At 33.3% G+C, this 17478-nt stretch overlaps 1 protein-coding gene across 4 annotated transcripts in view; it reads right to left on the bottom strand.

Moving 5' to 3' along the window:
* Window positions 1-17478, bottom strand: part of LOC111058341 (PI-PLC X domain-containing protein 2) — a 117582-nt gene that overhangs the window by 91865 nt on the left and 8239 nt on the right. For 3 of the 4 annotated variants that reach the window (XM_039424529.1, XM_039424535.1, XM_039424526.1), the window contains exons 5-6: window positions 16067-16253; window positions 14212-14358 (exon numbers count right to left, since the gene is read on the bottom strand). In XM_039424529.1, coding sequence (XP_039280463.1) covers window positions 14212-14358; window positions 16067-16253 — 334 coding nt within the window. Of the gene's footprint in view, window positions 1-12224; window positions 14359-16066; window positions 16254-17478 lie in introns of those variants that run through there. The other variant, XM_039424523.1, reaches the window with a different exon arrangement.

Below are 17478 nucleotides of genomic sequence, written 5' to 3'. Positions count from 1 at the left end.
TCTCTCCATTATTTCATCATCCATCTCTTCATTATTGTAGCACTTTTTTTCTCACTGAATATATCATTAAGTACTTCCATCATATTACATTTTTTCTCACTATAATTTCACTTCCAGATTATATTTTAATATATTTGCTCTTAGTTTTCTTGAACTTTTGCATGGAAGTTTAGTTTTAGTTATTTGTTTCTCTTTTTAATTAGTTGCAACCCTACCCTATGTTCTGTTGCTAGCATATGTTCTGTTGCTAGCATAGTGTTTATTTTTACTCATCTTATGTATTTTTTGTAAAACAAAAATAATTGAAGATATTGCTCTTTGATGGCATCTCCCACATAGAAATTTCTCGGGAGTGTCTTTCTCAGTAAATTTAGAGATTATATTTATAATATATATATTATTAAGTACATCATTTTTCTAATTTCATAGAAGCTATATTTTCTTTTTTGGTTTGTACTTTTGTTCACTTTCTTTACTGAAGAATAAATTTATTATTTATTTATAAATTGGACAAGATAGGTGAACTTTACCAAAAAACAAAAATAACAAAAATCAAACATGAAGGAGAGATGATGAACGAATACAGTAATTATTGGAAAAAGTAAACGTCGATATCTGTGGACCATTTCCCAAAGGAAGAGGGGGTGTGCAATATATTTTCATACAAATTGATGGTTTCACAAAATGTTTACCATGGAACACAATTTGCTTCACCAAAATGGGGAGAAACCTTATCTCAGTTAGGAATGAAAACATATACTGTAAGTCAGCTTTTTATCACCCAGCCAGTAATTTAGCAGAACGACCACTAAGGGAAGTGGGAAGAGTGCTTAGAACATACTGCCACAACAATCATGCTAACTGGGGGAAATATGTTCAAGTAGTAGAGGAATTATTAAATAATAATTTTCATACGAGTATTGGCATGACTCCTTTTGAGGCCTTATATAACAAAAAACCGAATAAAGAAATAGAAAAAATAAACAGATTTCCCGGAGATCAGGTTGTAAGATTGGAGCAAGAGTTACATGACAAGATAAGATCGATATTATATATCATATTATATATCATGTTATATATCTAAGAAAAAATATTTATAATAAAAAGATTAAAATAAAAACTGATTTAAGATAGGTGATAAAGTTTTTGTCCGGAATCGCCAATTGTCTCCTTTGATAAAATAATGAAAAAATTGTTACTTTTATAAATAAAGGACCTTACAATGTTGTTGAAATCAAATATGGAAATGGATATACCATTACAGATGGGGAAGAAATAATAAGAACATATAATGTAAATGATCTGAAATTATTCAAGGAATAGAATTGAGATAACATGAACCATGTTAACATGATATTAAATATTGTATAATTATTTGAAATGACATGAACTATATTCACATATTATAATATTATACATTGTTGTATACTTATTTTCTTGTTCAATTATAATAATATTATCGAATGTTTGTATATTTATAAGAAAGAGAGACTTATGTTAAAGATGTTGAAATTATATTGTAAAAAATGTATTGTATGTTTGGATGAATAGAATAATTAATTATGACTAATAACGTATGCATGTAAAAAATGGAAATATCACTTCAAAGAAAAACTTCTCTGAATGAGTAGCTTGAATTTTCTATTTGGTCGAAATTTTCTATTTGGGAGCGGGGAATTTTGTAATATATAAACATATAAACATTTAAACATTAAGAGAAATGCCAAACCGTCGACTTGAATCTTAGACCTCACTTCGCTCGGTCAATAAAAGCTATTAGCTTCTACTCAAATCAGCATTTGCTACCCACATAATAGGAAACAATCACACCTGCAAAGACATAGCCACAAATTTAAAAAAATTACACATCAAAAACAAAGGGTCTGAACTAAACTCCTATGAACAATTTGAAATATATGAACATACTAAAAGAGACCCCCACAAAATCCTTAATGAGCAAACAAACTTCAAATCACACAGCCTCTTCAACCTCCTACTCCAATAACCTACAAATCCAAACATTCCCGCCACCCCCGCCGCCAACCGTTCACAAAATCCCGCCACTCCCACAACCCATGCTGCTTACTAACCATATGTATTCAACAACGGAAGTGACAGCCAGTGTTGATGAAGGGCCTAGTGTCCGAAAGCGCTACACTAATGTGAGTAGAAGCTAATAGTAGCTTTTATTTATAAATACCAGACTGCTATGTCGTAATTAATTGTTCAAAAGTGATTATTTAACAAGCAGTTCGTAATGGAATCAAACATTGAAGAGTATTACTCAGCCAGACGAGCAGATTCCATACACTTCAGGTCGTTGGTATTGAAGGTTAGAAAAGCATGCCTCCACATATCCTTCAACAAAACATGTCTCAACCGAAATATTATCCCTACCTATGCCAAAATCAAAATTAAAAGCAAATCATAACCTGCAAAAATCACACAACATAAAGCTCAAGAAATATTCATAAAGCAATCAATAAAAGAACTATATAAACAAGAAGATAACCTCAATTTCAAGCTACTAAGACAATAACTAAAAATTGCAAACAAGTATGGTAACACATACTACATTGAACTATCAAACCACACTAATCAATGGGTGAACAAAAAACTCACAAAAATCGAAAAAACTCTTAAAGCAAAAATTGAGAATATTTGCTGAGATATACCTCCAAGACCTTGAAGAGACAAAGATTATCAAAAGTAACACACATTCAAAAATCATCATATACTGGCACAGATACGTTGATGACATTATTCTATTATACAGAGGAAACAAAAGACAATGTGAACTTTTTCGTACTCACATAAACAAAATAGACAAAAACATCCAGTTCACAGCAGAGTATGAAACAGAAAAGAAACTCAACTTCCTAGATCTAACAATCACAAAAAAATATGAAGAATCAACACAGCTTCAATATATACAGAAAACCAACCACATCAGACACCCTTATCCACCAGACCTCCAATCACCCCACTCAACACACATGCTGCTTTCAAAACAATGATCCATACACTAAACACCATCCCCTTGTCAACACAACATTACAGTAGGCCAACAGAGCTCAACACAATACAATTCTTGGCCCAAACTAATGGCTATGATCCACTACTCATAGACAGAATCCAACAGAGAATGAAAAGAAAAACTCAAAAGCCCAGCACTGAACATAACACATTCATAACACTAACATACATAAACTCAAAGTCCAACAGATTAGCAAAGAATTTCAAAAAGGCAGGATTCAATATAGCATTTCAAACAAAAAACAAGATCAAAAACCTACTAACCACAAGAGAACAGAAACAAAACTTATACAAAAACCCAGGGGTATACAAACCCAACTGTTCAAATTGCCAAAAATACTACCTGGGGCAGTCGTTCATTTGAAAAAGATTCAAAGAACACAACAACCCCGAATCAGTTTCCCCTGTATCTGGGCCCCTTCAGAGGAAGTTTTACAGTGTTTGCTGATGACACGGCACTTTCTTATGGTGCATGTTCTGATGAGGATTTGTATGATCAGATGTCAAACGACCTGCACTTGATTTCCATGTGGTTCGGGTACAATAAATAAGCCTGAATCTTGATAAAACCATTTATTTGAATTTTGGAATAGCCTCTTCTTTCTTGCTAACCCAACCTTTAAAGTTCTATCATGTGGGATGTACCAGTCGTGACTGTGACTGTGGTATCATCAATCAGTCAAAAAGTGTAAAGTATCTTGGCATTACTGTTGATGACAATTTGATGTGGAAAGGACAGATAGACGGCATGAAGAAGTACCTGCGTTGCTTACTGCATAGAATTTTCAGTTTGAAAAATATGTGTCCAACATTTGTTTTGAGAGATCTTTACTTTGCTCTTGCTCAATCTCGCCTTTCTTATGGGCTGGTCTGTTGGGGAAGTACTTATATAACTCACTTAAGGCCAGTAATGTCTCTGCAGAAGTCTCTAGTTAGAGCAATTGCTAATCAAGAGAATTTTGATTTTCTATCGTCATGCCAGGTTATGAAAATCATGCCTCTGAGGCACCTGTATGTCTTCAAGGTCCTGTCTGAATTCTATTGGTCTAGTGGAAATCAAGGGGCAACTTTGGGACATGAAACTGGAATAATGAAAACAAGGTTCACTGATAGGTTCCCAATCCCTAGACCCAATAGCACTTTCTTTCAAAAATCTTTTTGTTTTTTGCAAGGCAGGTTTTTCAATCATGTGCCACAGGATATAGTTTATGCTAATTATCCTCTTCCTGTTTTCAAGAGAAAAATAAAAAAGGTAATTTTTGCTCTCAATTTCGATGTCATTGAAAGCTGGTATCATATTCAGAGATAAGATTATTCATTTATGTGAAAAACCCTTGATAAAATGTTTTAAAATTAGCATGTAAGTCATATTGAGTTATCATGCCTTTTAGTATGTATTCAGTGAGGTTCCCTGCTAATGTTTTACTGTTGTAGAAATTCAATAGGTCTAATCATTTTGAATATCCTCTAATTTTTCAATTTTAATTGTGTAGCTCCATCTCATTTTATACTTTTTTGTAGCCTATACAGTATATTTACAAAATGTTTCATCTTAGCCTAGTATAATTAGTTATGCTCTCGTTTCATATATATTGCTTCTTATATTCTTTTTATTTTTGTCAATATTCTAATATTCATTATATTGTTGTTGATATGATACTCCTGTGCGCGGACGGAAAATTTATTTTCTTTGCGCTCAGTAAATTTTCCATAATTATTATGATTTAGTTTTAAATTTTTATTGTTTTATTTACAATCAATATTGTGTTTCCAACAGTATGTCTGTATTTGTTTTTATGACAAATAAAGTCTATTCTTATTCTTTCTTCTTATTCAGCATTTGCTACCCACATAATAGGAAACAATCACACCTACACAGACATAGACACAAATTTAAAAAATTTACACACCAAAAATGAAGGGCCTGAACTAAACACCTTGGAGCAATTTGAAATAAATAAACATACTAAAAGAGACCCCCACAACATCCTTAATGAGAAAACGAACTTCAAATTACACAGCCTCTTCAACCTTCTACTCCAATAACCTACAAATCCAAACATTCCCGCCACCCCCGCCGCCAACCGTTCAGAAAATCCCGCCACTCCCACAACCCATGCTGCTTACTAACCATATGTATTCAACAACGGAAGTGACAGCCAGTGTTGATGAAGGGCCTAGTGTCCGAAAGCGCTCCACTAATGTGAGTAGAAGCTAATAGCTTTTATTTATAAATACCTGACTGCTATGTCATAATTAATTGTTGAAAAGTGATTATTTAACAAGCAGTTCATAATGGAATCAAACATTGAAGCGTCTCATATGATTGAACATCACAATATTATCAACAGACAGTCAAGCTAAACTAAATCAAAATAAATTTAAAAAAATAAGGATATCAAGTGATAGTTCTATTAAGTGTTGATGTAAAAATAAACAGTTGAAAAATAAACTGTATAGATAAACATCTAAAAAGAGTCTCATAGCAACGTGGACAGAATTTCTTTGTTCTGTGATGTTTGTGCAGGACAAAACCGTAATGCCCATATTAGTCCAGTCACTATATACATTGGTGCATGCAATCTGAGTACCCCAGATGCCAAGGGTCTAAGTGACATTTTTGAAAAAAATTAGTCAACTGTAAAATCTGCTTCAACAAAGCTCATTCTGTTTGGCTATAAAGAGATCCAAGCGATTTTCTCGTTAACTGCTGCTATCTATGAGAAAATCACTTGAACCTTCTCTCATTGTAGTACATGAGTTGGAGCACAAGGGATCTAAGGTCACTTGGATCCTTTGTTCACTGAATATTTGCAATTGGTGCAACAGAGGTATTTATAGCCATCGTTGAGTTGACTCTGTGGGAATAACTTTATAATTAGGTACTATTACTTTATAATTAAAAGCATTTCTGCTTCTCTTTTTCAAGTAGGCCTAGTATTTAGTTTGATATTGCTGACTGGAATTTTCATCTACAAAAAATTATAAATATTACAAATGGAAATTGACGAAGAGTCCGAACATAACCTCACTTTTGAAGGTAAGAACTGTTGATTTATGCACTGAATAAGTGAATATTATTAGTTTTAAAATCCTCTTAATATAATGTCGTTTTCATTGATGAACTAAATACTGTATCTTTGAACTCAAATCGTATTGAGTAATGAATATGCAGCAAAGCCTGTGAAGAAGATTTATTCAGAAGAGTGACAATCTTTACAGTCAAGCATCAAAAAGCGCAAGGTAGCATGAATATTAATGCTTTGTTTCCACAAAGTTATCGGTGGCAGACAGTAAAATATTTATGGCATGCAACTTTTATTCTTTATTGAATTCAGCTAGTCAATACTATTTTTATTTCAACTGAATTGGAATGAAAACCACGTTCATTGAAACTGATGGTGTCTAATATTAAGTGTTAGTATGAACATAATATTATTATCTCATAATTGTAGAGTGATTCAGCAATGATCAGTTTGTGTCCTTCACTAATGATTCACATTGTTAAACATTTTCAGAAATACTGGTAGTTACAAAACTGCAATAATTTTCTATCATTAATTAGAGAAGATGAGCCACTTCTTGGAGATGGTCATGATTCGGATGCAGATCCAGATTACCGCCCTAATCCTGATGTAGAGTCTGAAGAGGAGTCGATCTTAGATCTACCTACTAATGCACTACCACCACCAGCTCAGAAAGGAAAGAAACGAGTGAGAAGGGAAGTTACATGGGAGCGCAACAGAGCTAAAAAACTCAGAAACACTGGAAAGATGTTGATCGTAAGAGTTGTATTCATCATGCAAAACAGGTAATGTCTTTTGATCACGAATGTAGATTTAAATGCTGTAAGAACATTTCCGAAGAGCAGAGACAAGTTATCTTTGACGAATATTGGAAATTAGGGGATTGGGAACTGCAGAATGCTTTTTTACATGGGGCTATAGAAATGGAGACTGTTCAAAGGAATAAAATGAATGCTCTTCATGCTAAAGGAATTTCTTGTGTTTACAATCTAGCAGGTTTCAGAGTTTGCAAAGAATTCCTATTAAAAACCCTTAATGTTTCGAACAAAAGAGTTCGTAACATTGTTGTGAGTAAAAACGATTCAGAGTCAGGAATTGCTCGTCGAGATAAACGAGGCAAGAAGGAGCCAAAACATAAAATGTCCCAAGAGCGTATTGATATTGTCAAAGAACAAATTAATAAATTTCCTAGGTATTCTAGTCACTACAGTAGGGCAAGAAACCCCAACATGAAGTATTTAGATCCTACTCTTGACATAAAGAAGATGTATAAACTCTATGTGGATTATTGCTCTGAGAATCAAATTCAGCCAGTTAGAGAAAGTTATTACCGACATATTTTTGAGCTTTCACAGACCATTAACTGATACTTGTAATACCTGTGACAAACTTCAAGTTAAAATAGACCACCCAGGCTCTGATGCAGAACGGCACTCAGCAACAGTTGAGAAAGAGTTGCATCTGAGGAGGGCAGAAGCTGTTAAATCTGCCAAGAATGCATCAAAGAAAAATGAAAGTGATGATTTGGCAGTAATTTGCTTTGACCTCCAAAAAATGATGCCCACCCCAAATGTATCAAACTCTAGAGCCTACTATATGAGGCAGCTATGGACTTATAACTTGAATACCCACATCTTAAAACTGGCAGTGCAACAATGTACATGTGGCATGAAGGACAAGCAAGACGTGGCTGCCAAGAGATTGCTTCATGCTTATTGAAATTTGTCAACAGTCTTTCTCCCACTGTCAAGCATATTTTGGCCTACTCAGACAACTGTGGAAACAGTGAATCACAGATTCCTTGTTGCTGGCCATTCTTACAATGAATGTGACCAGGATTTTGGAATTATTGGACTAAAAAAGAAGAGAAACAACCTGCCTATGTATGTGCCTGAAGACTGGATAAGGATGGTGGCTGCAGCAAGCAAGAAATTCATTGTTGTAAAAATGAATGATGAAGATTTTGTCGATCTTTCGATTCTCACGCCATTTTTTCGTAGACAAATCAAAGGTATCAGAAAGATGATGTGGCTCCACTTTAAAAAAATATCACCACAAATGCTTTTCTACAAGACAACAACCGGCGAAGACAATATGCAGCAATTCCAACAATTGGCTCTGAAAGCTGCAAGAGCATCTACTAGAATGGTTCCAGTGCTTCCCGATTTGCCAAAAGTCAATGATACACACAAGCCCAAACTTAAATCGGCGAAGTATCAGGACCTCATGCAGCTCATGGATTTTGTCCATCCAATTCATCACAACTTCTACAGAAATCTGTGTTATGAAGGTCAAAATGAAGATGGAAACCAACAGTTGAACTCCACCGATGATGCTGAAGAAGAAGACTATAATGATGATAATGTGTATAATACTGATAATGAATGATCTACACATAACGAATTGATCTACTTTCCAATATCTGTCAATAAAATAATGTTTTTTAAATAGAAAGAATCGGGTGCCCCTAATTTATTCACATGTTCCACAATCAAATGAGAGTCCAAGGGGTCTAAGTGATACTTACTCAATTTAATTCAATTATAAAAATGTTATTTTCCATAATTTAGTTTTGATGATGTTAAAACAAGTTAATCATATTCTAATTGATAGTTAAAAACTAAAAAATATTTAAATTTGCAATTTTAAAAAAGTTATGTCTGTTGAACTTTGATCAACGATTACTCAAAACTTACTTTTTGCCACTTAGATGATCCCTTGGCCACTGAGGTCCTCATTTATATTGTAGTTCTGATTTTTAAATATATTATTTGGGTACATAAGAGAAGTCCAGAACCAAAATAACTATAAAATCATGCAAAATTTCCTTGTGCTAGATACAGAGTGGCCCAAAAACCTCGTATTTTCGGCTCATTTTCCAGTTTTCAGCTCTTTCTGCCAAATCTCGTAATCGGACAGAAAAAATTGTTCTCGCCTTTTTTCTAGATTATAAAATACGAGGTTTTTGGGCCATCCTGTATCTAGCACAAGGAAATTTTGCATGAAGAAATTGGTTCTGGACTTCTCTTATGTACCCAAATAATATATTAAAAAATCAGAACTACAATAAATTGCAAGCACACCCCCTTTTTTATGTCTATATTGACTGGACTATATATTAAAAAATCAGAACTACAATAAATTGCAAGCACACCCCCTTTTTTATGTCTATATTGACTGGACTACATTGTCCACACGCTATGTCATAAGCTGAAAACTGAATAAAGTGATAATATTAAAAGTATACAGTTGACTTTTCCAGTGCAAGGTCACTCGTTCTTGCCTGCAGATAGGGCATTTGAAAGAGTTGAAAAGTTACTAAAAAAAACAAACCGAGATTAAAACTCCATCAGAGTATAATAACATTTACAAAGAAGTAGGATCTGCTAGGGATCTGATAATATTAAAAGTATACAGTTGACTTTTCCAGTGCAAGGTCACTCGTTCTTGCCTGCAGATAAGGCATTTGAAATAGTTGAAAAGTTACTAAAAAAACAAATTCCCATGGCTGAAATAACATTCCCCATGGCTGGGGAATTTTAAACATCAAAGACCTTGAAAAAGTGTACTCCAAAATAAAAGGGATAAGTGAATCAAAGCGATAATACATAATTCATTTTGAAACAAAGATTCAGCTATTTCAGAACCATAAATTTTCGTCATCAACTTAACTCCAGTACTACAGATCGATAGCCTAGTAAAAAACAAGATTGAGGGTGGTGTATCTTTGCAAGAGAGTCCTCCACATCGCATCATCTAAGCAGAAAAGAGGAGAGATGTCCTCAATTTGCTGGCAAGCCATTTTAAAGCTGATTGGGAGACAATCCCGGAATTGAACTGGTAGAAAGACATCCTTTCCAGCAATGATGAGCAGACGAACGAGGATGAAGAAGAGGATGTTTTTGTGACTGCTTGGAAAATGACTGTGGTCTTCATATTTAAAACAGTGAGTGATGTTTTTCATTTAGTAAGAAACTTTGTTAGGTTAATTCAGTGATTTTTTACAAAAGTCAACATATCCATATTTTTTCAAAAGTCAACATATCCATATTTTTTCAAAAGTCAACATGTCCAGAATCTTTTTTTTTAATTATGGGAGTGGTTGGAATGATATTTTATTGATTTCAAGCACTTGAACTCACATATTGGCAAGTAAAATTTAGGCAAATAATTTTTAAAAAATAAAGAATAGCTGATGATTTACAAGTATTTCAAGTTTCCTGCAAAAAATCAAGAGTGGGATTGTTGAGTTTTTTGAAAAAAACTCACTGTTCTCCGATAGTCAATTTGGGTTCAGACCTAATAGGAGCACAAATACAGCTATATCTGAATTCATGGAAAACTGTATCTATTCTATTGATGAGAAGTGTAATCTACTAGGCAGCTTCTATGACATGAGCCGAGCTTTTGATACAATATCTCATCCCATCTTATTACAAAAGCTCAAATTCTATGGTTTTGATGACATGTCAACCAATTTAATTGCCTCTTACTTGAGTGATAGATTCCAATCTGTTTTTTATGATGGCTGTTTTTCTAATTATTTAAAAGTGTTATCAGGTGTTCCACAGGGTTCCACACTAGGTCCTATCCTCTTTATTATATATGTTAATGATCTTCCTGCAGTAATCAGTTGTAAAAATGTAAAACCATTTATGTTTGCTGATGATTTAGCTGTTCAAATAAAAAATAATGGTCTTTCTGGTAGCTTACATACGGTTAATGAAATAATTGAAGATTGGACAGCTTCTAATTCATTGTGTCTTAATAAGGACAAAACTCAACTTTTGGAATTTGGATTTAGATTGCAACCTGACAATGCAAAGTTTCTCGGTATTACAGTTCAAAGCAATTTAAAGTGGGGCTTACACATCAAAATATTATGTGGCAAACTGTCGAAGGGAATTTTTATTGTAAATAGATTAAAGTTCATTGTTGATAAGAGTGTTTTAATTTCAGTGTATTTTGCTTATCTTCATTCCCATTTGTATTATGGTGTTGTTGCCTGGGGTAATGATACGAATGTAAATAAACTATTTGTGTTACAGAAACGAGCAGTAAGGGTCATTGCTAATGTAAATAGCCGTTTTCACTGTGTAGATTTATTTAAAAAATTCAAGATTTTGACAGTACCAGCTATTTACATTCTTGAATGTCTTATGTATGTAAAAATTAATTTAGCAAGTATTTCTGTAAATAGCAACGTTCACAATCATTACACTAGAAATTCTGAATCGCTTAGAGTGAACCAGTGCAATTATGCAAATACATTGAACTGTTTTAAGGAGTTCGGTATAAGAGCTTATAATAAGCTTCCTGCACATTTAAAAGAGCTAGAAGTTGGTAATTTTAAAAGAGCCATGAAAAAGATGTTAATAGAAATATGTCCATATAGAAAAGAGGAGTTTCTAATTTGAGGGTATTTTATTTGATGTTTGTATGCTTGTGTTTGTATTTTTATTTCTTTGAATGTAGCCTAAATACTTTTATTTACCATGTTTTATCTATGACGATGCTATGCATTTGTATAAATGTTTTCTGCAATAAAGAAATCTTGAATCTTGAATCTTGAATCTTGAAGCTGAAAATTAGGTGTTTTTCACAATACAAGGAGCATTGTTGTCAGGTGTACCTGGAAATCTATATGGGATAGAGCGCTCTACCTGATCTCAGATTGTAGAGCACAAAAATACGCCCAGAGGGATTTTGAATTATACATCTAAATGATAATAATCGGAAGATATTGTTGATCAAAAACTAAAATTCATCAAAATTGATTTTTTCTTCAAATTTCACTAATTTTTGAAAAATCATAACTCAGTACTAATTGGAGATAGAGAGTTCCGAATGATCTCATTTCATTCAAAATTTTATATCTAGAAAAAAGGCGAGAGCAAATTTTTCTGTCCGATTACGAGATTTGGCAGAAAGAGCTGAAAACTGGAAAATGAGCCGAAAATACGAGGTTTTTGGGCCATCCTGTATCTAGCAAAAGGAAATTTTGCATGAAGAAATTGGTTCTGGACTTCTCTTATGTACCCAAATAATATATTAAAAAATCAGAACTACAATAAATTGCAAGCACACCCCCTTTTTTATGTCTATATTGACTGTACTATATATTAAAAAATCAGAACTACAATAAATTGCAAGCACACCCCCTTTTTTATGTCTATATTGACTGGACTATATTGTCCACACGCTATGTCATAAGCTGAAAACTGAATCAAGTGATAATATTAAAAGTATACAGTTGACTTTTCCAGTGCAAGGTCACTCGTTCTTGCCTGCAGATAGGGCATTTGAAAGAGTTGAAAAGTTACTAAAAAAAACAAACCGAGATTAAAACTCCATCAGAGTATAATAACATTTACAAAGAAGTAGGATCTGCTAGGGATCTGATAATATTAAAAGTATACAGTTGACTTTTCCAGTGCAAGGTCACTCGTTCTTGCCTGCAGATAAGGCATTTGAAATAGTTGAAAAGTTACTAAAAAAACAAATTCCCATGGCTGAAATAACATTCCCCATGGCTGGGGAATTTTAAACATCAAAGACCTTGAAAAAGTGTACTCCAAAATAAAAGGGATAAGTGAATCAAAGCGATAATACATTTTGAAACAAAGATTCAGCTATTTCAGAACCATAAATTTTCGTCATCAACTTAACTCCAGTACTACAGATCGATAGCCTAGTAAAAAACAAGATTGAGGGTGGTGTATCTTTGCAAGAGAGTCCTCCACATCGCATCATCTAAGCAGAAAAGAGGAGAGATGTCCTCAATTTGCTGGCAAGCCATTTTAAAGCTGATTGGGAGACAATCCCGGAATTGAACTGGTAGAAAGACATCCTTTCCAGCAATGATGAGCAGACGAACGAGGATGAAGAAGAGGATGTTTTTGTGACTGCTTGGAAAATGACTGTGGTCTTCATATTTAAAACAGTGAGTGATGTTTTTCATTTAGTAAGAAAGTTTGTTAGGTTAATTCAGTGATTTTTTTCAAAAGTCAACATATCCATTTTTTCCAAAAGTCAACATATCCATATTTTTTCAAAAGTCAACATGTCCAGAATCTTTTTTTTTAATTATGGGAGTGGTTGGAATGATATTTTATTGATTTCAAGCACTTGAACTCACATATTGGCAAGTAAAATTTAGGCAAATAATTTTTAAAAAATAAAGAATAGCTGATGATTTACAAGTATTTCAAGTTTCCTGCAAAAAAATCAAGAGTGGGAATGTTGAGTTTTGAAAAAAGCTCCTAATATATTTTTTGGATTCATTCCTAAAGTTGGATTCACAATCTTCATATTCAGCAAGAATGTTCCTAGCTAACAAACATGATATTAGGTGAATTTGAGAAACCTTATTCCAAATATAAAAAAACTGAAAAGTAGATATCACAGCTCTATTATTAAAAGTGTTTCATATCAATACATTCTTCAAGGCAGTGCTTCCACAACAATCAATCAGTGGTCACTCAATCACCAACCATTATGAAATGAAATACTTTTTCAATTCTCCATGTCTAAAATTGGTATGAAGTGTATAATACTTATATTTTTACCAATATAAAGTTGGTTGAAATTGTAGAGATGGGAAAGAAATTGATTATTGGAAAGAATCAAAATTATTTGCAAGCAATTATCGCCAAGTATTGCCAAGATTATAAATAAATATTGCGATATGCAGCGCTTAAACCCACCTACTGTAACAGCCACCTGGCCAAAATAAACAAGATTCAATTAAAAATATGTAGTTTGAGTAGTGTTACAAAATATTTCAAACATTTGTATACTTTAGTTGAATTTGATAGGAAAAATCCATAGTGAATATTTTGTTTGAAACCTCTGCCTTTAAGCAATGTCTTAACTTTATAAAAACACTTTCTTTACTTGGAACTTAAAACTTAAATAATACTTGAATAGTACTTTGTTCTATTTGTAAATGGAAATGCCAGCTTTCTATTACATTACACCTTTCCACTCAAACGTAATTATACCTCTTACTTAAACCTTATACCTTGAACTTAAAATAATACTTTGTCCTTTCTGCATAATTATGGAAATAGTAGCTTTCTAATAAATTATACCTTCTTGTGTGTTAATAGTTTATCGTTGAGAGCAATCACAGTTTTGCTAAACTCACCATCGTTGAAGTCTATAAAATCAGATATAACTACATTAACACCTTGGACACCAGGATGTTGCAAGTTGAGCCATGGAAGAGTCGCCCTTCTGCACTCGATAGCACATGTATTCTTCAAGCTGCTGAGGATATGTTTTGCCACAAACACTGTCAACAATTGCAAGCAAACAATCATGCAATGCTCTCAAATAAGAAGCTTATACTGTATAAATAAGCTGGATGCATAACAGTTTTAAAAGGAGGTATCATTTCAAGAGCCCTAGTAGTGAGTTGATGAATCTATTTCATAACGAGTAATAGCTTCATGTGCTTTTGATTATGTTCCTTTTGCTTATAAGCACTTTACTAGACAAAAGTTTTCCATTATCTGAGAATATGAGATTATAATCGACTTGAAATTGTGATGATAGGTTTCAAAGCCAGATAATACTAGAAGTTCACTTCTCGTTATACAATTTTTCCATTTTTTTTTTTTTTTTTTTTTTTTTTGTTTCTAACAACTCAATAATGTGTATCTATGTGCATCAGTGCCAATATCAGATACCTACAGCTACTCCCTACATTAAAATTACTGGGCTTCATAGAAATTTATTGCGATGGAAAATACAAAAAAACACATCAGAGAAATGAAATAGTGGAAAGGATCAAATGAATTATAAGAAGAATTAATATATCTGAAAAGACAAAATAAAATACAAGAGAAGTATAAAATGAGGATTAGTTGCAGTACCAATGGTATGTGTTCTCGTCAATCCTATACAGTGGCTTATAAATTAAAAACTGATGTGGTAAAAAACATGTATCACTTGGATGAACGGAAAAAGTTCTGAATTGAGTCAACAAACAGAAAGGAAATGCATAGAATCTCCTGATAATACTTCAGTATTACAACAATATATCACTGTACATCTGTTGGAATCGGACTAACCATTCCAGTCTGAACTGGAGTTACTTCTTCACTCTGAAGGATAAAATTCATTTCTTGCCAATTATTAATTACATTAATTTTTTCCTATATTCCAATGAAGACGCTTTCATGACTACTGAACCAAGAATCGCTTTCTGACAGTTGAATCAAAACTTGAACAAATATTTTTCCTCCACCTCCTGTCTAAAGTGCTTACTTTTTTAATCCCTGGAACATAATACTGAAGTGTCACTTTTTCGTTCTCGGGAGGAAAAAACAGGATAACTTCCTAGAGCGTAAAAGTAACTCCATTTAAATAAATAACATGGGAAGCATCTCTATTTTAAAAACGTACTTTTGAAATAGGTTAGAAGGTCTGAGCTCAGATGAGGAAGCATATAGAGTAGTCATTAAACCAACTACCTCAACCTAAAATTCAATACCTCAACCAGACATTTGATCAATATATGAAATTTATGTTTGTATGCTAAAATTATTACAAACTTCATATCACTAGACTAAAAAAATGTATATTTTTTTTTATTCCATGTTATTCAAAATACCAGCCAACGAATATTCCTCATTAACTAATCAAATTTGAAACGGGAACTTCATCATAGTTGTAGTTGTGGCGGCCATTGTTGTTACAACTTTTTACCGACAGATAGCGCATAGCGCTGTCGGTGGAGAACTGTGATTAGAAGCCAGCCCAGCTGTTTACTTTTTAGATTATGTTGTAACACATTATTTGGTCACGTACGTTTTTAAAAATTATTTTATTTGCAGTTTTTATAAAAATGTAGGTGGAGGAAAAATGTTGTGTGTATCACGAGTGAAAAATGTTTTTTCTCCCTCAGGAAAATTGTTGTTCTTCAAACTTTTCCCTCAGGGAGAAAAAACAGTACTTTTCACTCTAGATATACAAATAACTAAATATGATCTACTCACAATTGTCTGGTGTGAGCACACACTGCGTGACAAGACCCTTGTTCTGGTATCTCTTGGAAAGGCACGATTGTAGAAACGGTATGAGTTGTTCCACCGAAGTTGTTTCAGGCCATGGAGTGGGATACCGTAGCGAAGGCCAGAAGCTTGTTCTACTTTCAGCACTAATGTTTCTATAGATGACTATAACCTGGAATAGATAATTCCAGATGATAAACAAATCAAGAATACCCGCTAACAGAGTTGGAAACATAACATACTAATGATAAAACCACATACTAATGTACTAAGGATAATATTTTAGTCATTCAAGGCATCTCTTAGCATTAAATTCCTTCAAAATACAGTATTGATAGTCATAAATATTTAAGCATCGATAAAATTATGAAGACAAATTTTATGAAGTCATCTAAATAACCTCATTGAATTGCTGCATCAAGGACATTTTAATTTTGACACGGAATATTCATACTATGGTGAATTTTTGCTTGCTTAAGGCCTCTCAAAGCATTGATTTCTCTTCAAATATGGTATTGACGATTGATAGTTGAAAATATTGTGCCTTCATTAAAAATAAGGCCAATGTGTTAAAAAAGTATCCTTCCAAAGCTACTTGAATCGCTCCTAGAAGTTTTTATTCGATATGATCTACTCACAATTGTCTGGTGTGAGCACACACTGCGTGACAAGACCCTTGTTCTGGTATCTCTTGGAAAGGCACGATTGTAGAAACGGTATGAGTTGTTCCACCGAAGTTGTTTCAGGCCATGGAGTGGGATACCGTAGCGAAGGCCAGAAGTTTGTTCTACTTTCAGCACTAATGTTTCTATAGATGACTATAACCTGGAATAGATAATTCCAGATGATAAACAAATCAAAAATACCCGCTAACAGAGTTGTAAACATAACATACTAATGATAAAACCACATACTAATGTACTAAGGATAATATTTTAGTCATTCAAGGCATCTCTTAGCATTAAATTCCTTCAAAATACAGTATTGATAGTCATAAATATTTAAGCATCGATAAAATTATGAAGACAAATTTTATGAAGTCATGTAAATAACCTCATTGTATTGCTGCATCAAGGACATTTTAATTTTGACACGGAATATTCATACTATGGTAAATTTTTGCTTGCTGAAGGCCTCTCAAAGCATTGATTTCTCTTCAAATATGGTATTGACGATTGATAGTTGAAAATATTGTGCCATCACTAAAAATAAGGCCAATGTGTTAAAAAAGTATCCTTCCAAAGCTACTTGAATCGCTCCTAGAAGTTTTTATTCAATTGACACAAAATATCAGTTACTGCTGTTCTAAAGAACAATAAGGCAAGACTCGAATTCCAAGATGGAAAGCTCAATCAGAGATTCACTGCAACTGCCGATGGTCGTTTAGCAAGCCTTTC

Source organism: Nilaparvata lugens, chromosome 1 (genome assembly GCF_014356525.2).
Source record: "Nilaparvata lugens isolate BPH chromosome 1, ASM1435652v1, whole genome shotgun sequence".
Lineage (NCBI taxonomy): Eukaryota > Metazoa > Arthropoda > Insecta > Hemiptera > Delphacidae > Nilaparvata > Nilaparvata lugens.
The sequence above is the reverse complement of the archived record's forward strand: the minus strand, read 5'-3'. Positions and strand labels throughout refer to the sequence as shown.